The sequence below is a fragment of the Phyllobates terribilis genome, unplaced genomic scaffold, assembly GCF_046119375.1.
Source record: "Phyllobates terribilis strain yellow unplaced genomic scaffold, ASM4611937v1 Scaffold_2__4_contigs__length_985480577, whole genome shotgun sequence".
In the NCBI taxonomy this organism is placed as follows: domain Eukaryota; kingdom Metazoa; phylum Chordata; class Amphibia; order Anura; family Dendrobatidae; genus Phyllobates; species Phyllobates terribilis.
In genome coordinates, this window is record NW_027362762.1 from 294,005,822 (window position 1) to 294,028,756 (window position 22,935).

Sequence of the window (22,935 nt, forward strand, 5' to 3'; positions counted from 1 at the left end):
AATCTGCCAGAATAAATGAACCTTTAAATGGGGCTCCTCAACATGAAACCTTCCACTATGATGGCTGGAAGCCCCAAAACGACAGGAGAGGGGTCATCCTGATGGGAAAATCTATTTAATACAGCTCAGAAAAACTAATTCACCTTTACTTGTTCAGAAACTATATTCTGTCACAGAGGTCCTGATCACAGGAGCCTAGGTCATTCTATGGATTTCTAGACAGGCTGCTGGGAGATGGAAGTATCCTCCCCATAGAAGTCAGAGGCGCTGATAAAACAGATCTAAAATACGTGTCCTTATGTAAAATATTGAAGAACATAAACATTAATTTCAATATTTAGGTCATTCTGCAAGTGTGAACAAGGCCAAAATGTGAGCCAATTTATTGACAATCGGAGGAATTCAAAGATTCAATAAATACAATTTCCAGTAAATCATCCGCTCAACATAACATTTCATTTCCAATTAAATATTTTCATTTTTTCCAGAAAAATTATTAAGTTCATTGACTCAATTATTTTACAGTACACTCCTAAATTTGGATATAAAACACTGCAGATCACGTTATGCAGAGGCATTCCCCGAGCAGAAGGTTTAGTTATTTCTCATGTCGCCGAGATGGTCCTGGATTCCAATTATAGTAACAAAGCCCAGAAGACGGACAAGTCCTCAAAATTAAACTATTGCTTTTGAAAATTGGCATTGAAATAGGGGAAAAGCGTTTGCAGGACAAGGTGCAGTCTTACAATATACGTCATGTGTCAAAACAGAAGTGGCGCAATTCTATGATCGTCCTCATAAAAAAAATGCCAGATCTTAGAGCCCTGCCCTTATAAACGTAGAAAGAAAAAATAAACAGACCCATTCTGCATATAAACTGATGTCCGGGGGAAAGCTGATGTAATATACACAGACCGCTTATTTGTATAAAGCCAGACAATGCGTGATTCAGCCCACCAGCCCAAATGTCCACGCTCACAGACTGCAAATTAAGGTGGTGGCACCAAGGGCAAACTTAGGGACAAGTGACATTTGATACCATCTCAATAACAGCTTACCTCGGTGACAAAAAGACTCTGAGCCTCCTTCTCGGCATTGTCAGGAACTGTTGAACATATGTATCGACCCTGTCTCCTTAAGGTAGCAATCTAGAGTAGAGAGAAAACACTCTTAACAATTAACACTCATTCAAATATTTTACAGAAAACATTACAGAACAGAATGATAATGAAGAGCCAATGTTCTCCTCCTGGAAGACATTTTCTGAGTACATCACTAGTGCTGGAAGACAACATAATAATAATAATTTAGGTATTAAAAGGGAATCGGTTGGCAGTTTTGAGCCTGCAAAACAGCTGGAGGTGCTTATAAGGAAACCAGTAGGGGTGTTTAAAGGGGTGTTCTGCTTGGAAGAAATTATCACAAATTCCAATGGCAAGACCCCAACAGACCGCCAGAAAAGGGGCATTTTTATCCCTATTAGAATGAAGCTGCTCGACCGCTGCTTCGTCATTGCTCTATGGGACCTGCTGGAGCACTGTACTCCGCTTTTTAGGGAAGTCCCATGGAGAAAGAATGGAATAGCGGTGGTGCATGTGAACAGCGGCTTCATGCATCCTGAGATAGCTGCTGGCTTCTTCATACATCTTTAAGCATATCTCACTGTGGGGTCGCAGTAACAGCATTAATAAGAAACTGTAGTTAATCTGCCATGTGCCGCTCTCGCAGGTGGTCTTTAGGTATTACATAACGCCAATGTGGTCTCTGCTATCTGCCATAAGCGCTAACACATCCCCTCTGCTTCTAAGTCATGGCTATAGCTTCCGCGAATGCTGGGTCCCTGACTGACCGCTATGGCAGACCTACATAGTCCTGCTCTCAGATCAGAAGAGGACATATTTGTATCCAGTCTAAGTAATGCTGAAACATCAGCCAAAGCTACACTTATTTCTCTGGTAGTCTGCAACAATGTATCAGTGTGAAGACTAGCACAGCATTTGATAGACTGGATACAACTATATTAGCTTCACAGCTCCAAGCAGGACTATCCATGTACTGGCTGTGGAAAACTGAAGCACTGAGTTTATTTGGAAGGTTCGGTAACTTATTAAACAGGTTGTAAAATATATCATTCTGAAATGTGCAAAAAATAGAAAGTTATACAACTTACTAAAAAAGGTGCCCTAATCTGAAGATATCTGCACCAGTCCCAGGAACTTCACTTTCGGCTAGTTCTTAACATAGGACAAAGCCCGTGTCGGCACATCATCAGTACTGTGTGAAGGCGATGGTGGACTGGCTTGTTTCAAAAGCTAAGCCAGCCTCCCTCTGCCTATGCATTGTCTGTAAAGGCCCCGTCACACTTAGCGGCGCTGCAACGATCCCGACAACGATACGACCTGTCAGGGATCGTTGCTGCGTCGCTATGTGGTCGCTGGTGAGCTGTCAAACAGGCAGGCTCACCAACGATCAGGGGAGCAGCGACATTGTGGAAAGAATCTTTCCACGATGTCCTGCTCCTGGTTACGAGCCTGCTGAAGCAGGAGCAGGCTGGTAACTATGGTAAACATCGGGTTACTAGGGGCACACGCGCTCCTAGTAACCCGTTGTTTATCATGGTTACCACTCTGCTACAGTGAGCGGGAGGTTACCGTTCACTTTAGCAGGCTCGTAACCATGATAAACAACGGGTTACTAGGTGCGCGTGTGCCCCTAGTAACCCGCTGTTTATCATGGTTACCAGCCTGATCGCTGCTCCCGCTGGTCACACACAGCGATGTGTGCTGACCAGCGGGTGAGCAACGACCAAAAAATGGTCCAGGACACTTTGCAGCGATCAGCGACCTCACAGCAGGGGCCTGATCGTTGCAAAGTGTCACACATAGCGACATCGCTGGTGAGGTCACTGTTGCGTCACCAAAACCGTGAAACAGCAGCAATCTCGCTAGCGATCTCGCTATGTGAGACGGGGGCTTAACAAACATCTGCAGGGCCCCAGAATGCAGATGTCCTCAGGTCAGGACACCTTAGATAAGTGAATTATAGAAGTTGGATAACGTTCTTTAATGCACATTTAAAAATTTTTTTTTTTTTTTTTTTTTCACTGGACAACTCCTTTAAGCATGATCTACAAAAAATTAAAGACCTTGGCACTTTTGTCAATTCTGACCAGTATCCCTTTACGAAGTAAAAACTCTGGAACACTTCAACGGATCCTAGCAATTCTGAGATTGTTTTTTCGTGACATATTGGGCTTCATGTTAGTATTAAATTTAGGTCGATAATATTTGCGTTTATTTGTGAAAAAATCAAAAATATGGCAACAATTTAGAAAATTTCACAATTTTCAAATTTTGAATTTTTATTCTGCTAAACCAGAGAGTGATGTTACACAAAATAGTTAATAAATAACATTTCCCACATGTCTACTTTACATCAGCACAATTTTGGAAAAAAAAAATTTTTGGTAGGAAGTTTGTAGGGTTCAAAGTTCATCAGCAATTTATCTTTTTTCCAGCAAAATTTACAAAACCATTTATTTTAGTGACCACATCACATTTGAAGCCCCTTTGAGGGGTGTACATGACAGAAAACACCCAAAAGTGACACCATTCCAAAATCTGCACCCCTCAAGCTACTCAAAACTACATTCAAGAAGATTATTAACCCTTCAGGTGCATCACAGGAACTAAAGCAACATGGAAGAAAAAATTGAACATTTTAATTTTTCTAACAAAAATTTTCTTTTAGCCTAAATTTTTTAATCTTCACATGGGTAACAGGATAAAATGCATCCTAAAATTTGTTGGGCAATTTCTCCTGAGTACAACGATACCTCATATGTGGTCATAAACCACTGTTTGGGCGCACGGCAGGGCTCAGAAGGGAAGGAGCGCCATTTCACTCTTTGAATGGAAAATTAGCTCCAAAAGTCAAATTGCGCTCCTTCCCTTCTGAGCCCTGCCATGCGCCCAAACAGTGGTTTATGACCACATATGAGGTATCGGTGTACTCAGGAGAAATTGCCCAACAAATTTTAGGATGCATTTTATCCTGTTACCCATGTGAAAATTAAAAAATTTAGGCTAAAAGAAAATTTTTGTGAAAAAAAAGAAGTACTTTTTCGTTTTCACAGATCAATTTGTGAAGCACCTGGGGGTTTAAAGTGCTGACTATGCATCTAGATAAGTTCCCTGGGGGGTCTAGTTTCCAAAATGGGGTCACTTGTGGGGGAGCTCCAATGTTTAGGCACACAGGGGCTCTCCAAACACGACATGGTGTCTGCTAACAAATTGGAACCATGTCGCGTTTGGAGAGCCCCTGTGTGCCTAAACATTGCAGCTCCCCCACAAGTGACCCCATTTTGGAAACTAGACCCCCCAGGGAACTTATCTAGATGGGTGGTGAGCATTTTGAACCCCAAGGTGCTTCACAAATTAATCTGTAAAAATGAAAAAAGAAAATTTTTGTGGAAAATTACAGCAGGAGATCAGAGGATTCATTTTGTGAGGTAAAATATTGTTAAAAACAGGCAGTGAAATATTTTACCTCACAAAATGAATCCTCTGCGATCCCCGGCTGTAATGTCTGTATTGTCTTTTTCTTTCTCCCCTGCCCAGGAGATGTGGTATGTTTTGTACATGGTCAGACACAGACAATTATTAAAATGAACTTTTGCTCGTGGGAAAACCCCTTTAAGGACCAGACAAAAGGAAAAATGAGCAGGACAGTTAGAGGCCCAAGGAATGGCACAATGCAGATGGGCAAACATGAAAGAATGATGAGTAAGTTGATGAAGATATATAAATAAAAAGAAGGTGCAATAGTGGTAAGACCTGATGAAGCACGCTGTGTGAAATGTGCTGCGGGTTGGCCAAGCACTAGGAGTCCCACTGTACTTTGGTTGTTAATATGCATTTGACCATGCTGTAATATTGTTTAAATTAAATTCTATTTTGGGTGCTTTTCTCAGCTGCGTGTGATTCCAGTCACAACTTTATATATGTTGGATGTCAAGTATTACTATCTTCATTTATGCTTATTGATTATAGCTGGCACTACTGTATATATTTATTTGTGGCACCAGCTATAATCAATAAGCATAAATGAAGATAGTAATACTTGACATCCAACATATATATGCGTGTGTGCATATGTTTATATACATATATGCACACACGCACTCGTACCTTATGATTATTACTGGTCTCATTCACCTTTGTCTATAGCACCTACTTTATGTACTTCATTTACTCACTCATCATTCCTTCATGCATTCCCATTTGCATTGTGCCATCCCTTGGGCCTCTAACGGTCCTGTTCATTTTTCCTTTTGTCTGGTCCTTAAAGAAGTTGTCCACTACTTTTACATTGATGCCCTATCTTTATTTATCGGCCGGAGTCCAACACCCGTCACCCCTGATCAGCTGTTAGTGGTGGCTCCTGCCGGCCGAAAGTCCTCACTTGCGAAGCTGGCCGTCTACTTGTTGTGGCCACTGCAGGGTACTACACATCAGCCTCTTATTGACTTGAATAGGAGGCGGATGTGCAGTACTAAGCCTGGGCCACTACAAGTAGACGGCCAGCTCCGCTAGTGAGGACTTCCGGCCGGCAGGAGCCACCACTAACAGCTGATCAGCAGGGGTGACGGGTGTCGGAAGATAGGGAGTCAAAGTAAAAGTACTGGACAACTTCTTTAACCTTGTATGTATTGCTTGTACTGTACGTTTTATATGATTTTATCTATTTTTCAATAATGTTGCTTACTTGTGCAGTTATATATGGTCTTAGTAGTGTTTCTCATGTTAGGGTCTTGATCATGGGGAATAGAAGGATTTGGCAAGTTAAATTTGGCCATGTTTTCAGGATAGAGAAGTCATCCAGGAGTGACTTGTTCCTCTCTCCTAAGAGCACATGCTCGGCAAGCAACAATTGAGGGTATATTACAACTCTCCAATTCACATTCAAGAACGCCATTGACCCATTCATTTCATTTATTCTCGTTTTTAATTGAAAAAAGATAGACATAAAATTGGATGTCCTGAATCCATCAGGAATTGTCTGCTAGAAATGCTTGTGTACTCATAGGTGGCCGTAGTATAGACTCCAATACATTCCCCAGATGGCTGATTATAATTAGTGCACAACGGGATGTTTTATGTATCAAGCACGCAGCATAGCACCAGAATGTCATCCTAATCCCCAACTGGCACTTCTGCTTCTTTACATGGACTTTACTATTATTTTTAAACGAGGACGGATGCAGAGACTTCCAGTACCTTTGTACTCATGAGGGCCTGGCTTCCTGCTTCTAGAGCCACCGATTTTTAAGATTGTTATCTCTATAATGTTAAACAAATAGCTGGGGTAAAAATAAGCGGCAGGAAGCTTTCACCGAGGAAATGGATTGAACAGACTTTCAGAAGGTAAAAGAAGAGACACTTGTACATTACAACTATTTGTTGTGTTACTTGTACAGAAATGTAGACAGTTTTATTTTATATCTATGCAACAGAGAAATGTGGACCTTCTGATATATGTACAAAGTTTGGTTGGTGAAATGAAACAATATGGCCAATTAATGGCGAATAGATCAAGATGTAATCGTGCATCTCAATAATCTTCTGCTATGGTCATATTAAGATTTTAAAGCAGCACTTCATGGCCATACAAGATGCTCAATGAATGGTTAAAGCAAATTTCCATCCTGGCAGATGGTCGCCGCGGTGGTCAGTCTTAACCTCGCCTTCACAGTACATCTAAGGTGGGGGGGGCATGGTTCGGATTTACCATTGCACTCCTTGTGCCTACCAGCTGACATGCAAGAGGATCAGAACATCAGCCCCAGCGGAGGAGGCAGCAGGCGGTAAATGGAGGGCGCCAGGTGGGGTGATTATATGTGATAAATATATTTGATAAATATATGGTCACTTTTCAGTGCCATTGTGGAGGGTTTAACAGCTGCCCACCTTCCCAACAGGAGTTTAGGTGATCCGCTAACTCTCTCCTCTTCGGAAAAGGAATTTGCGAGCAGAAATTTAGGAGGAAATAGATGTCAGTCATCGACTCTTCTATCCAATAAGTGCGGAAGCATAGGAAGAAGTCCCACAAACAACCTTGTCCTTTTCACTCTACAGCCATTTCTTTTATCAATCCATATTTACACTCGAAGAGAACATAACTTAATATACTGTAAGTATTTTAGAAATGCATTGCTCATTACCTGAAAATCATCATATGGAAAAAGGAGCATTTCCCGAAGTGCATCATTCAGGATTTGTGTCTTCTTTTGCACAATGACATTCTCATAGTCAATGGGTTCAATAAGCTTTGGCTTTGCCTGAAAAACAATACAGATGAAAAGTTAGCTGCCGGCAACAGATACGCAGCCCAGTATTAAGACTTGTAGTTTGTTAAGCGCATAAATGTGCACAAAGGCTACATGGAGCAACCCTTCATAAAGACGCTTACGATATACTTGTTCCTCACAAGATGACAACTCTGAAACATCTTTTCTTGTAACTCTGTATTGTACCATGTCTTTGTTAGTCCGCCTGGAAATTAATGAATAACATAACAACTGGGTGCTATCATTCCCTTATCTATAGAGGGTACCTATAAAGAGTCTGACATTTTTAGCAGGCCCATTAGGACTGTGTCATAACATGTAGAGACGCCCCATTGACTCCAAGAAAATGGAGTTGTCAAATTATTCATATATTTACAGAAAGAATAACACAGGAACATTCTATAAAAATGCTCTAGAAGTGTTATTTTATTAACAATACCAGTATTAAACCAACACAAACCCTATAAGCAATGTGCAACAATCGGACCAAAAAAAGGTTATGCTCATTTACTACCGTATAAATACTAAGACAGAGGTTGGGAGAATGTAAAAGCTCCTTCATAAAATCAATAAACTCACAAGACATTAATTTCTAAAAAATCTCATTCACTGCATTTCAAAAGGATACATTTTTGTGGTTTTGCAGCTGTATTTCTCCTTGACTTGTAAAAACAGTGATGACAGTTTTTACATTCAGTACAAAGACTGTGGTTTACTTAGAAACAGTTATAAGTATGGCCTTTAAGTCAGCCATACCTGCTAGATCAGGGGTCTCAAACTCGGCTGGGTATATGGGCCGCACATGGAAAAAATTTGAATTTGGGGGGCCGCATTCTTTGTTCAATGTGACATTTTTAGTGATACCATTTTTTTTGTATACACCTTTTGAACATTTTTGCCGTGTTTATTTTTTTATGGCTTGGGTCGTTATGGATGTGGCGATAATAAACGTGCACTTTTTTGTGTTTACTTTAGTTTACATATGAAACAGCATTTTTAGTGCCCAATATTTTTTCATGCTTTATTTTATTTTTTATTTTTTTTTACAATTTTATTTCCCCCAATTGGCCAGAAACAGTAATATTGTCTTACAATTAGCATCATATAGTAATAATGGAAAACATCTTGTAGTAATGTTCCCCATCCAAGTCCCCATCTTGTACTAATGTGCCTCATCCAGGTCCCCATCTTGTGGCTATGTGCCCCATCCAGGTCCCCTCTTGTGGCTACGTGCCCCATCCAGGTCCACATCTTGAGGCTCTGTGCCCCATCCAGGTCCCCATCCTGTGGCTATGTGCCCCATCCAGGTCCCCATCCTGTGGCTATGTGCCCCATCCAGGTCCCCATCCTGTGGCTATGTGCCCCATCCAGGTCCCCTCTTGTGGCTATGTGCCCCATCCCGGTCCCCATGTTGTGGCTCTGTGCCCCCTGTGCTGTTCTTCACACACATAAAATAGAAAAAAAAAGATGATTCTCACCTGTCCTCCGTTCCCTCGGCGGCCTTCCTGCAGATGTGGCCCGCAGGCACCACAGAGTCCGACCCCTTGACGATCCCGACCTGGTCCAGGAGGAGCCGCCGACAGCAGCGCTGCATTGCCGCACAGAGACTGTCTCCCAGCACAGCATTTTCAATGTCAGCCGCCGGCCAATCAGAGGCCAGCAGCTGACATCTGCATATGGCAATGACGTCATACTCGCTGCGCCGACACGCAGATATCAGCTGCTGGCCTCTGATTGGCCAGCGGCTGGCATTGGAGATGCAGTGCTGGGAAACAGTCTCTGTGTGGCAATTCAGCGCTGCTGTCGGCGGCTCCTCCTGGACCAGGTCGGGATCGTCAAGGGGTCTGTGCCTGCGGGCCGCATAAAGCAGCCTCAGGGGCCGCATGCGGCCCGCGGGCCGCGTGTTTGAGACCCCTGTGCTAGATAGTAGTCCGCTACATAAGCAATTCGTTAACCATTACCCAACTGCATCCTCAGATGTTCCTATGTGTTCATTTCCATATAGAGAATGGGAATAAGCCCCTTATCTGAAATCCAATACGTCTAATGTGATCGTTAGAGGGACTATCAGGTTGACACCACACACGCTGACAACTGATCTTAATCTAATCTGTATGGTCCGTTTAACATCATATGGATACGACAATCGGCTGATGTGTAGTCAATCCTAAACCATTGTAGTCTAAAGCATTTACACTCACAGTAATGGCTTATTCACACGTCAGTATTTCTGGACAGTAAATAATGCTCATATGTAAGCCTAACCAGGAGTGGCTCCAAAACACAGAACAAATTTGGCTGTTTCCATTATTGTTTTTTTCTCTGTAGGTTCCATTGATAGCATTTACAAGCCAAAATCAGCAATGTGTGAATAATGCCCAACAGACCAACACACTATACAGTTGACATTAGCATAGGTGGAACAACCAGTGCAATGTATAAGTTGGCCTATTTGCTTACCAAAAAGCAGCGCAACACAACTGCAGGAAAAAAAAAGTATAAATTTTTTTGGGGGGGTTATTGAATTGAGAAAAAAAACACACAGAAAAGACCAATTTATCACATTAGGGAACCCTTATTAAAATACATGAATTTTACTTTAGCCTGGTAGAACATAATGTATGTAAAGGGGCTGTTCAAATAAAGTACAGGCGCTCGGTGCTTCATAGTGGAGCCAATCATTTAAATACTCCTTCCCACCTGCTTGGTTTCCATCTATCTCCTCCCTTCTCGGGCTCTATGAAGCCAGAGCTGTCAATCAAAGAAGAGGGGGTGGAGATAGAGCGAATACAAGCAGGTGGGAAGATGTATGTAAATGATTGGCCCCGTCGTGAAGCACCGAGCGGCGGAGCTTGGTTTGAACAATCATTCTGTACTGACAGAGTCCCTTTAACACACTGGGCACTGTTCTTATGGAAATCATCATCATCATCATCATCACAGACAACTCAAAAAGTCACTGAATAAGATGCACATGAGGTGGAAAATCAGCTGAGCTGTACAGAAAAATTGGAACCCAACAAACCAGAATGACCAATAAAATGAACTTCCAACTATTGCGAAAATGATCCAAGTTCTCCCAACGTTCAATCTGAAAAGGTCGGCTAAATTCCTCAAGTGATCAGCCATGTCAAGCAATTTATACAATCCAGACTAACATTTCTGCTTCATGGAAAAAAAAAAGAAAAAAAAACTTCCCTGTGTCCAAACATTTTGAAAACTACAAGTGAATGGTGTAATGAGAGTGTTTGTGAGGATGGCCAGAGCTCAAGGTCATGAACGCTGCGCAGGCAATAGTCATTCTCCCATCAGTTTATCCCGCAACGTAACCTTTACCCTTCAATATAAAGGTTTATGGAGAACATCATTCTATTGTGTAATCCTTGGCATCAAGTTGTGCAGAACTAGAAAGCGGTGCAGAGCCATTTATCAGTGCCTGGAGAAACTATGTAAATCCATGCCGATGCCGGATACCAATAAAACACACAAGAGGAATAATTGTAGGGTCAAAAGAGCTACCAGTTCATCTCTCTTAAAGCTCAGTTGTGCTCTAATCAATGCTGTTTTGAGGCTTGAGATTTAGGGAGAACAGTCTACCACATAAATAGTCTTCTTAGGAAGGTTCCCTTGGCTTTTGGGATATCGGTTCTTTACTGCGCATGGATGTAACATATGCACTGAGAACAAGCCGAGCTTTCACCATACACTCTTATCGGAATAAAGAAATACCTCTACTTCCTTCATCTCATGGGAAAAGGAAGACTCGGAAAAGTTTTTCTTAATTGTACACTTTACTCACCGGGAAGCACACCATGGAGTCATTGGAGGATCCATACTCTCCTTGGAAACTACCCAGGCAGAACAATTCATGTCACATGCAGCAGCCTCATTACTACTCCGGCTCTAGACTTTCTTTTATCTCGACAAGTCTTGCGTGTGAGATAGTGGGATTCTTACATTCCTCCATTATCTCCAATCAATCCTTCATCTGTCAGCAACCAAGTCAAAGCTCCTGCAAATGCCTTCCCTAAATAGTGGCTATATTAAAAAATAAACTCCGAACGATGTGCTGAATTCACAAAATGAAACACTGACTGTGCGGCAGAGCTCTGAACCTGTGACATTTCTCTTGGCCAGAATATTGAAAATACAATAAAATGAGTAGTCCCAGAGCAAGAAAGCAGAGCCAGCAATATCCATCACATGCCGTGGTGTTTACCTCCACACAGAAGAGGTTGGGGTCCAGCGAGCCAACAGCAAGACAGTGTCAGAAGGGGAAGAAATCAAGCACAAGACTTCTCGAGGAATTCAGATGGAATTGGTCTATGTCAAATTACTCTGCCCCTTTTGCTGAAAGGTAGAGTTCAAGCTTAACCCAACTATTCTTTGGTTATGTACCCCTAGTGTCTGAATAGAAATTAAAATATATCAATACACTAGTAAAAAAGATGTCAAGTCTGTGCCACATCACGACACATGTTCATTTGAGGGACCCATTCTAGTGACTGATGAGGGTCACAACATTCAGACATTAATGACCTATCCTGTGGACAGGCAATGAATATCTATTGTACGACAAACTCTAAGGGCCACCACCATATATATTAAGCTAACGTTGGCTGAACCTACCGATGTTGGTGGGCTTAGCTGACAGTCTGATGTAGAAGGGGTTTTCCAACTCTCCTCCAACAGATGATGTTTGATGAAATAAGGATCTGTAATGTAGGACTTTGGTTAGATCAGCCACCGCTAAAGGAGAACTCATGAGTGCTCAGCAGAGTGAGCACTCATGTACAGAGAGATGGCTGCTGGCCAAACTATTGCTTGACCAACAGCTATATATTGTGCATGTGGCCCCTAACTCTTTGTAGGCAACAGGAAAAGTTGTTGACAAAGCATGTAGTGAAATCAATTACTTAAAGGGGTATTCCAGGGGATAACAGTTATCATTACCCAGTCAAATACCCTTCCTATATATAAGCAGACGAGGAGGCGTTTGTATAGAATGTCAGGCATGTATGTAGTCACTACATACAGATCTATGGGAGTTACTCTCTATGGGAGAGTGGACTTCTACTGATCTAACGTTAAAAACCTAATGCAGCCATGCCATTAGCTGGTACACGCAAATCCCATTTTTCTAATGTCATACAACCTCTAACCATGAAGAGAAAAAGCTGGCAGCCGCTTATTTATATTGTAATTCCTGGAAATGTTCTGATAACTGCTTCAATGGAAAACTGCATTGTAATCGCAGATTATTATTTCCATGTATGTAACCTCTGGCAAAAGTTATCCTATGACAAAAATGAAAACAAAAGCGTTTATAATCAGCAGACCAAAGTAAAGCCCTCCACAACAAGTAACCTATACAAGGCAGTGTTCACATCTGCATTGGAGCCTTCCATTTTTAAGTGTAACTACTCCGCTGACAAGGGACAGTTCCAGCTGTCACATGTACTTTTTAACTTCATTCACATGTTGAGGCCGCCGTGCGTTTTTTGCTGCAATTGCGGTAACACCACAACATTTTTGATGCGTTTTTCAAAAACACTGAAAACAGCGCATTTTACATCACTTTTGCAGCACAATAAAAAAAAAAACGCAGACCAGCGGCAATGTTTGAACACAGCTTCCGATGCGCTTACTAATTGTTGCCCAATTAAGACAATATATGGTTTGCCTACTAACTTGAACATATACACCGAGCAGCATATAAATTAAATATGCTACTGTGAAAATTCATAGGTAGGCAGACTAGAAAGAACCTGGCCCTGGCAAAATGGAAAACAGGTAGCATTAGTCAGATATCTGAAAAACTATTATAGAAGAGAGTTACTAATATATACTATATACACACACAGCATAAATCAGTACACCCCTTTGAAAAGTAGGATTTTAATTAATACTTCATTGAAGACAGGAGCAATTTACAAAACTTGGACAACAATAAGTTTCATAGAACATTTTAAAACCCATAACATGAAAGTAACGGGAATAACATACAGTACACTAAGTTTCAATACTAAATCTTAAATTTTACTCAAATTAGTTGATGCAAAAATGAATACACCCCAAATAAGAAAAAAATCCTACACCTAGTATTTTGTATGATCTCCATTTTTTTAAAGGAAAGCACCAAGTATTCTAGGCACAAGATTAACAAGTTGATATTGTAACTAGTGATGATCGAGTATGCTTCATTAACCCTTTCCGGCGAGCATGCTCGGGTGCTCGCCGAGTATTTCTGTGTGCTCGGGATTTCTTTTATCGTCGCCGGAGTGTCACGGCTGTTAGACAGTCCATCAGTCGATCTCTGCATCTGGCACAGCTAACAGCCGTGACAGTTGCAGCTGCGGCGACAATAAAAGAAATCGCGAGCACGCCAAAATACTCGGCGAGCACCCAAGTGTGCTCGCCGGAAAGGGTTAATGAAACATACTCGATCATCACGAATTGTAATATCTTTTTCTATTTTTCAAGAATGTTCTCTTTTACAGCCTGGATGCTGGATGGAGAGTGATGCTTAACTTGTCGCTTCAGAATTTCCCATAGGTGTTCAATCGGTTCCAGATCAGGAATCAGGAGACATACTCGCCCACTGAATCACTTTCACCCTGTTCTTCTTCAGAAATGTAACAGTGGTCTTCGATGTGTGTATTGCATCTTTGTTATGTTAGTGAAGTGCACGTCTCCTGCATCTTCTCTTTCAACATAGAGCATTACATCTGTGAATTCATGATACCATCAATAAAATTTAGCTCCCCAACACCAGGAGCACTCAGCAGCCCCACATAAGGACACTGCCACCACCAAGTTTCACTGAAGCACCATGTATTTTTCTTCATACTCGTCACATTTGCGATGGCATTCAATATTGATTCAATCCACTCCAAAAACATTTATCTTGGTATCATCACACCAGCATATAAAGGAATTCCAGTAGTCTTCATATTTTTCAGCATGGGCCTGGCAAATTGTAGGCTGATTTTTTTGCATGGGCTTCAGGAGAGGCTTCGTCTGCGATGTATGCCACATTTTGTCATAGGAAACTCACCCCAATTTGGCTTTCTACTTCTTTAGTTAACTGCAGTGAAATTTCATGTCGATTTTCTTCAACGCTTCTCATCAGAAGATACTACTGCTTAGGAATGAAGCCATGTTCCCACAATGAGCTTTTCGTGCGTTTTTGACGCTGTGTGTTTTCGATGCGTCAAAAATGCAGCGTCTTACAGTTCTAGCAAACTGGATGGGATTTATAGAAATCTCATGCTCACTATGTTTTTTTTAACGATGCGAAAACGAACATGTGGTGAGTTTTTCAAATCAGCAGCATGTCAATTTCTATTGCTTGTACGCAGTATTTTCTATGCGGAATTTCCCCATACAGTTGCATTAGGTGCGGGAATTCCGCAGGTAAAAAATGCTCATGCATTTTTAGTGCGTTTCCACAGCGGAAACGCATCTAAAACACATGTATCCGCACCATATGTCAAAGCAGCTTTATTTACAGTATGACACAGCAAACAGACAAAAAACTCAGTGTTAAAAATGCATTTTAAAAAACCACACACAAAAACGCCATGAAAAAAACTCAAGTAACCTAATTTAAATAATAGGAGCAGAGAGGTTGCAGAAATTTTGCAACATCAAAAATGTACCAAAAGATCATCGTGGGAACGCAGCCTTAACTTCCGTGGTCGGCATGGATGTCTCTGAGATGGTTGCAGTTCCATCTTTGTTGAATTTTTTTTAGAACTTTTGCTACAGTATTTTGACTGATAAGTAAAGCTTTGCTGATCTTCTTGTAGCCGTCACTTCTCTTATGTAAAGAAAATATTTTATTTCTCAGGTCTTGTGACATTTCTCTTCCATTTGGTGCAATTGCTGACAGAATTAAATGTGAAGGTGTTTTCTTTGTTATGTAACTCCGTTTTATAGTCAACTGTCTGCTAGACACCTTACACTTACCTCTGGTTGAATTCTTGCTAGTTAAAAATTTGTGGTCTAAATTTTATTTTTGCTCTTAAGCCTTTCATTGGGGTGTGCTAATTTTTGCAACATGGTCTTGAATAAATTTGCTAGGAAAATTGCTTTTTTTGGGTGCGCAAAATAACAAATCTTGTTTGCAATCAGTGGCCCACATTCGTGGGAGAATTTTATAGTATGATATCCCATAGAAAATGTTGATCCTGAAAGAAAGCGAAAGGTTTTCTGACAAACCTCTTGGGATGTACTCATTCATGCTCAGCACTGTATATATAAATATACATATACATATATTATATACACACATACACACACATTCGTACCAATTAAGGTTATTTTTTTTTTAATATAGTCGTCTGCATATTATTATGAAGAGGTCACAGAAGGATCACACTCGAAAAGTGAAGAGATGAATAAAATTAGAAACAAACTTCCTCTTGGATTCTTTTTACCATTTTCCACTTTGCACAAGGGACTTAACAAATAGGGAGCAGATGTTAATGGAAAATACAACCCATTTTCACATTTATAAAGAAAGAGCCTCACCAAGACAAGAAAATGCAGTAGAGGTCACAGAGGTTTTTGAGAATTTATTTTCCTATACAGAGAGAGTGATATAATCCATCCATATAATCAACCCCATTTGCATATTCACTGACATCCTGCTCCACAGGCGTGTGTCCAAAGCAGGATATCAGTCAAGGTGCAAGGGGAGTTACTACAGTGCACGTCACTGTATAGAGAGCGCTGACTGATCACTGACCCCGGCACCACCCAGATTACTGGGAATGAATGACGGCAGGGAGAATAATACTACATTTTCTCCATGCAGCTGTACTTTCAGTTAAATTATCACAAATGTTTAAAACATCATTCACATGTCCGTATTTAAACAAGTACGTTGAAAAATGGAGCTGTGGGTTGTAATAATCACCTAGGCAGGTTAACAATGCAATTATTTTTATTCCTTACGTCCATGATCTTACAGCAACTTCGAGTAGATGGCCACAATGCAGTGTCCTCAGTCCACAAGTTCCTAACCCGGGGCCGGTATTTCCACTGCCCCCGTACCAGGAAATACCCATTGTCTCAACTTTTGGTTGGCCCACAGCTTTTGTATCTCCTGCCGGTATAGTCTGCAGTCACAGCCCATGCGTCTCCAGATGATGGATACCACGACCGTAGCACATGTACCCAGCTCTAGCCAGCAACAACAACTCCATTTACTCCTCAGTGTCCTAAATACCCCAAGCCGCCCCTCCGGAATTGAGCCTGGCCTTCGGGGAACCACCCCGGGGAACACCCCCTCCACCCCAAAGCTAACTGTACCCCAAAACTAACTGTACATTGGTGGAGGTATTTTCCTGTGGCCAAGCCACTCACCTGGGACTGTACATGAGACCCCCTGTGGTGATGGCTCCACTGGATCTACTACCCCCATCCACACAATGGGAGTAGTGACTGGGAGAACAATGGCCTGAGGCCCCTGAGACACTAATGAGTGAGTGTAATTGAATGATTGCTTTACCTTTACCAATCTTGTATCAGGCCTTATATATACATAAGATACAGCCAGCACGTCTTCCTCTGCTTACGGTCACTGAATGGAAACATTGATTCCTGAGGCTGAACACTTTTTCCAGGAGAGATATGTGCATCTTAAACTGACGAGCAAGCAAATCTCTAATAAAACACAACAATAAGATCGATGTAACTATTGCTCTGTGCTAGAAAAAGTCTGCATCCCTTGGAGCCGTGGACTCCGCTCTACATCTGTGGGTTCAAAAGTCTTTAGTCTGTGGCCAGCTTCTCACAAGTATCATCAGTGTTTTGGATCAGGGTGTCAGTGTATAGTCCGTGTGTCCATTTTTACCATCAGAGTGTCATCAGTGTATAGGGTGTGCGTCAGTGTTTTTCATTAAAAAAAAAAAAAAAAAACGACAAAGCTTCTCCTATCCTTTTCAATGTTAAAAATGGACAACACACAGATGCCATCCATGTGCTGTAGGTGTTTTTTCATGGACCCATAGTCTTGTATTGACCATTTGTATTGGTGACACCGGAAAAAACTGACATTTCTCCTTGAGTTTGCACGGCCATGTGAATAGCATCATAGATTATAATTGGTACAAGTTGTATCTGTCAAAAAAATGACTAGAACGAATATGTGCAACGCGAAAATCTGAACGGAGGCTTGAAACACTATTTGCAAATTAAAACTATGGCTATGGCTACAGTAAATATGGTTTAATCTTTTTTATTTTAGATTTTTTTTTATGATAAACCAATTGACATTTCACTGGAAAGTGCAGGTAGCTGGTACACAAGCACATATCTAAGAGCAGCCAGTTTTCCATTTTTTGTATTTAAGGGGTATTCCCATCTGCAAGATCCTAGCTCAATATGTTGTAGATGTAATAATAATAGTAATAATAATAGTATCAAATACCTCCAATTATAAATTTAGTATAGTTCAGATTCGCTATGTCTCTTTCCTCATGTGCAGGTATTGCAGGACCTTAGGTATCCATGGTTACAACCACTAATAGCTGTCTGTCACTATATCAGTAGTCATAACCATGGATACCTAAGCTACTGCAATGCCCTTCATGACGTAAGCGACATAGCGAATCTGAAGAACTATACTACATTTCTAATTGGAGATATTTACTAATATTATTAACATTACACCTACTACATATTGGGATAGGATCTTGGAGATGGGAATACCCCTTCAAACTAATAAAGCAACCCTTCCAATGACACAGACATGGATGGCTCATGCCTCTGCTCCTCCGTTCTGCTCACCATAAGTAGAACTGAAGAAGAGTTGGTGACATGGGGTGGACATCAGGTATATTTGCTATACATCAACCTAAAAGAAAGGGGCAATACCAAATAACTTCGTTGTACAAAAAATGCATGTACTTCATTAGTATAAACTATGTGCCTAAAAGAGAGAGCAAGGAGGCTGCACAGATCGTAATAGCCAATTAATTAATCTCCTGGAACATATTCATTTTTTCCTACTCCCTGAGTTTGTATTTTGGGTAATTCTTCTTTTGTGATATGCCTAATAGTAGGCACTGTGCATGCACTGTCATCACTGTGGAGGGCCGCAGATCTTGTGTCAGCATGATGTCCATGACAATGGCTGCTGACATTTTTAATACGCTGCCTTTTATCAGATGACTTTGCGTCAGGTGCCTCCTCCAGAGCAATAGCAATGGAAGCACGGTCATTACCGCTGGGTGCAGTCTTACTAATGCCCCAATCCCTACTGGTATACTTTCCTCCTGATAAAACTGAGGTTGCGCAGAGAAGTGTGTGGAGGTTTTTCCAATGACTCTCCCTTTGCAGTCATTCTGGCATGTCTACATGCATGTGAGAACTCATACTATACCTCTATTCTCAGCCCTCTTCACATGTACGGGTTTCTGGCACAAGTGGAATCAGTTTTTTTTCACGGATGCCACATGTATCCATTATAACCTATGGTGATCTTGTCACGCTGTCTCTGTATACTGGAGGTAGGGGGCCTAAGCTGACCCTAAGCTGGGGCCCTGACTAATCCCTCAACCTGGAGGTACTGTTAAAGGTACAGAGGTCCAGGCCGCCAGCGTAACCCCTACCTCCTGAAGATCCCTGCACCTCAGTAATCTAGTCCTGAGAAGGACCCCGATCACAACCAAAGGGAACAAGAAATAATATGCCCAAACACAGTATTTAGACGAACGAGACAGTACAAGGGAAAAACCAAAACCACCTTGCATACAAACAACTTCTCAACTACAACAGAGGGAAAACCAACGGGAAAGGAGATAAATGATAAAGAGAGGAAAGGGAAAAAACACTTCCAAATACACTTATCTCAGCAACACCAAACACCACGATCCGCTCTGTCAGTCTGAATGAAATGCTTTCACCGACACCTCCCAAACAGACCAGCAGGTATATGAAGGAGTCTCACTACAGAAGTATTGATTGCAGCTGGGCGAGGCTGGACCTCATCTAGCCCAGAGAGAGAGAGAGAATTAACTCCCTCACTGCCGAGAAACACAAAGCACCAACAAGTCAGCTGCGAGAAGTCAGGCTGTGTACTCGTGACGATCTTCGTGGCAACACACCCGTGACAGTACCCCCCCTTCTACGAGGGGCCTCCGGACCCTCAGGGCCAGGTTTATCCGGGTGAGTCGTGTGGAAGGCCCGAACTAATCGGTCTGCGTTAATATCCGACGCAGGAACCCACATCCTCTCCTCAGGACCATACCCCTTCCAATGAACCAGGTACTGAAGGGACCGGCGATTAAAGCGTGAATCAATGACCCTCGATACCTGGAACTCCAAGTTACCATTGACAACCACTGGAGGGGGAGGTAAAAGTGACGGTACCACCGGCGCCACATACCTCTTAAGCAATGATCTGTGAAACACGTTGTGAATTTTAAACGTAGGGGGGAGGTCAAGACGGAATGCCACCGGATTAATAATAGAACTGATTCTGTACGGCCCGATGAACCTGGGACCCAGTTTCCAGGAGGGAACCTTAAGTTTTATATTCCTGGTAGACAACCATACCCGATCGTTCACACTTAGGTCCGGACCAGACACTCTCCTCCTATCAGCCATACGTTTGTATCGGTTCCCCATAGTATTCAGATTCTTCAGCACCCCTCTCCATACTGAAGCGAGTGATGAGGAAAATCGTTCCTCCTCAGGAACCCCCGAAGAGCCCCCCCCACTGAAAGTACAAAACTGGGGGTGAAAACCATATGCCCCAAAAAACGGGGACTTACCAGTGGACTCGCTCCGCCTATTATTAAGAGCAAACTCTGCCAGAGGTAAGAAAAAAGCCCAGTCCTCCTGGTTCTCTGACACAAAACACCGGAGATATGTCTCCAAGCTCTGGTTCATACGTTCCGTCTGACCATTGGTCTGAGGATGAAAAGCCGATGAGAATGACAACTGCATCCCCCGCCGTGCACAAAACGCCTTCCAGAACTTAGACACAAACTGAGACCCCCGATCAGACACCACCTCGGAGGGTACCCCGTGAAGCCTCACAATCTCCCCAATGAACACCTGCGCAAGAGTTTTAGCATTAGGGAGAGCCGGAAGAGCGATAAAATGTGCCATCTTGCTGAACCTGTCCACTACAACGAGTATGACCGTTTTACCCGAAGACGGAGGGAGGTCCGTAATAAAGTCCATAGACAGATGAGTCCAAGGACGCTCCGGGATCTTTAAAGGTAAGAGGGCCCCAGACGGACGGGTATGTGAGGTCTTAGAGCGCGCACAAACCCCACAGGACGCGACAAAAGTTACCACCTCCTTATGTAAATTAGGCCACCCAAACCGACGCGAGAGGAGATCCACAGTAGCTTTACTCCCCGGGTGTCCTGCAAAAACTGAGTTATGGTGTGCCTCGATCACCTTTTGTCGCAACTGATCTGGAACAAACAATCTCCCTGGAGGTCCAACAGGGGCGTCCCCCTGAGCCTCCAATACCTCCTCCTCCAGCTCAGAGCATACTGCCGAAACCACCACCCCCTCCTGAAGGATAGGAATCGGGTCGTCCGTATTCCCGGCCCCCGGGAAACTACGAGATAAGGCATCCGCCTTTACATTTTTTGACCCAGGACGATATGTAACGACAAAATTAAACCTGGTAAAAAACAATGACCACCTAGCTTGTCTGGGATTCAGACGTTTCGCGGACTCCAGATATAGCAGGTTCTTGTGATCGGTGATGACGGTGACCGGATGAACAGCCCCCTCCAGAAAATGGCGCCACTCCTCAAAAGCTAACTTAATGGCCAAGAGTTCCCTATTGCCGACATCGTAATTCCTCTCAGCGGACGACAATTTTTTAGAGAAAAAGGCGCACGGATGCCACTTACCAGGGGACGAACCCTGTGACAATACTGCTCCCACCCCTACCTCGGAAGCGTCTACCTCTACAATGAATGGCTGAGACGCATCAGGTTGAATGAGTATGGGCGCCGAGGCAAAACATTTTTTCAAAGAGGAGAATGCTTGACAAGCCTTGTCAGACCACCTAGAAAAATCCGTCCCCTTTTTAGTCATGTCAGTGAGAGGCTTAACCATGGACGAGAAATTACGAATGAACTTCCGGTAATAATTAGCAAACCCCAGGAAACGTTGTAGTGCCTTAAGATTCTCTGGCCGATCCCACTCAAGAACTGCCCGCACTTTCCCAGGGTCCATACGAAAACCGGACGCTGAAACCAGGAAGCCTAAAAACTGAAGTTCCTGTACGGCGAACACACACTTTTCCCACTTGGCATACAGTTTATTATCCCGCAAGATCTGTAACACCTGCCTAACGTGCTCCTGATGAGACACCAGATCCGGCGAGTAAATTAGGATATCATCCAGATATATGACAACAAACTGTCCCACCAAGCGGCGAAAAATGTCATTAACAAAGTGTTGGAACACCGCCGGGGCATTAGTCAGACCGAATGGCATGACAAGGTTCTCATAATGCCCCTCCGGAGTGTTAAACGCCGTCTTCCACTCATCCCCCTCCTTCATCCTAATCAGATTGTACGCCCCCCTGAGATCCAACTTAGAAAACCATTTGGCGCCCACGATCTGATTAAAGAGATCGGGAATAAGTGGGAGCGGATACGGATCTCGGACCGTAATCCGATTAAGTTCACGGAAATCCAGGCAAGGGCGTAGGCCTCCATCTTTCTTCTTAACAAAGAAGAACCCCGCAGCCACCGGTGAAGATGAAGGTCTAATATGCCCCTTAGCCAGACTTTCTGAGATATAATCCTTCATGGCCTTCCTCTCAGGACCAGAAAGGTTATACAACCTAGCTTTAGGTAACTTGGCCTCAGGGAGCAGTTTTACAGAACAGTCATACACGCGATGAGGAGGTAGTTCCTGACACCCTTTCTCCGAGAATACATCCTCAAAGTCCGCCAGAAATGGAGGTAAGACCCAAGGAGTAACCGCACCAATGACCGTGTTCATGCAGTTTTTATTACAGAATTTACTCCATTGGCTTATCTCCCTGGTTTGCCAATTAATAACCGGGTTATGCTTAGCTAACCAAGGAAGGCCCAACACAATAGGAGTGGGAAGACCCTCCAACACGTAGCAAGACAACAGTTCTTTATGTATTGCCCCCACTTGAAGTTTTACGTCATGCACAACTTGCAAAAAACTTCCCTGCCCGAGAGGCCTGGCATCGATCGAGAATATGGGGAAGGGTTTAGCCAACTCACTCAACCGCATACCTTGAACCCGGGCAAACCGAGCATCAACCAGATTAGCCCCGGCCCCACTATCCAGAAGAACAGATATCCTCTCAGTTCTCGTACCCACCACCACCTCCGCCGGTACGAGAAACTGAGACGAACCTAGGGACGAAATACCTACTCCCAGATTGCCGTCCACCACACAACCTGGGATCAACAGTTTTCCGACGACTCTTCACTCTGCAAGGGACGGGATGGACACCCCCCAATAAAATGTCCCTTTCTCCCGCAGAAGAAACACCTTCCTGCCTTATGGCGCACCACCGGTCCCCTCCCCCGAAATGATGTCCCTCCTAATTGCATAGG

The 22,935-nt window shown here is 42.9% G+C and overlaps 1 protein-coding gene across 16 annotated transcripts in view; it reads right to left on the minus strand.

Annotated features, from left to right (window-relative positions):
- Window positions 1-22,935, minus strand: part of DOCK9 (dedicator of cytokinesis 9) — a 260,724-nt gene that overhangs the window by 135,609 nt on the left and 102,180 nt on the right. For 11 of the 16 annotated variants that reach the window (XM_073664186.1, XM_073664191.1, XM_073664190.1 and 8 more), the window contains exons 2-3: window positions 7,223-7,339; window positions 1,059-1,148 (exon numbers count right to left, since the gene is read on the minus strand). In XM_073664186.1, the coding sequence (XP_073520287.1) occupies window positions 1,059-1,148; window positions 7,223-7,339 (207 nt within the window). Of the gene's footprint in view, window positions 1-1,058; window positions 1,149-7,222; window positions 7,340-11,977; window positions 12,064-22,935 lie in introns of all 16 variants that reach the window. The other 5 variants (XM_073664183.1, XM_073664180.1, XM_073664179.1 and 2 more) reach the window with 1 other exon arrangement.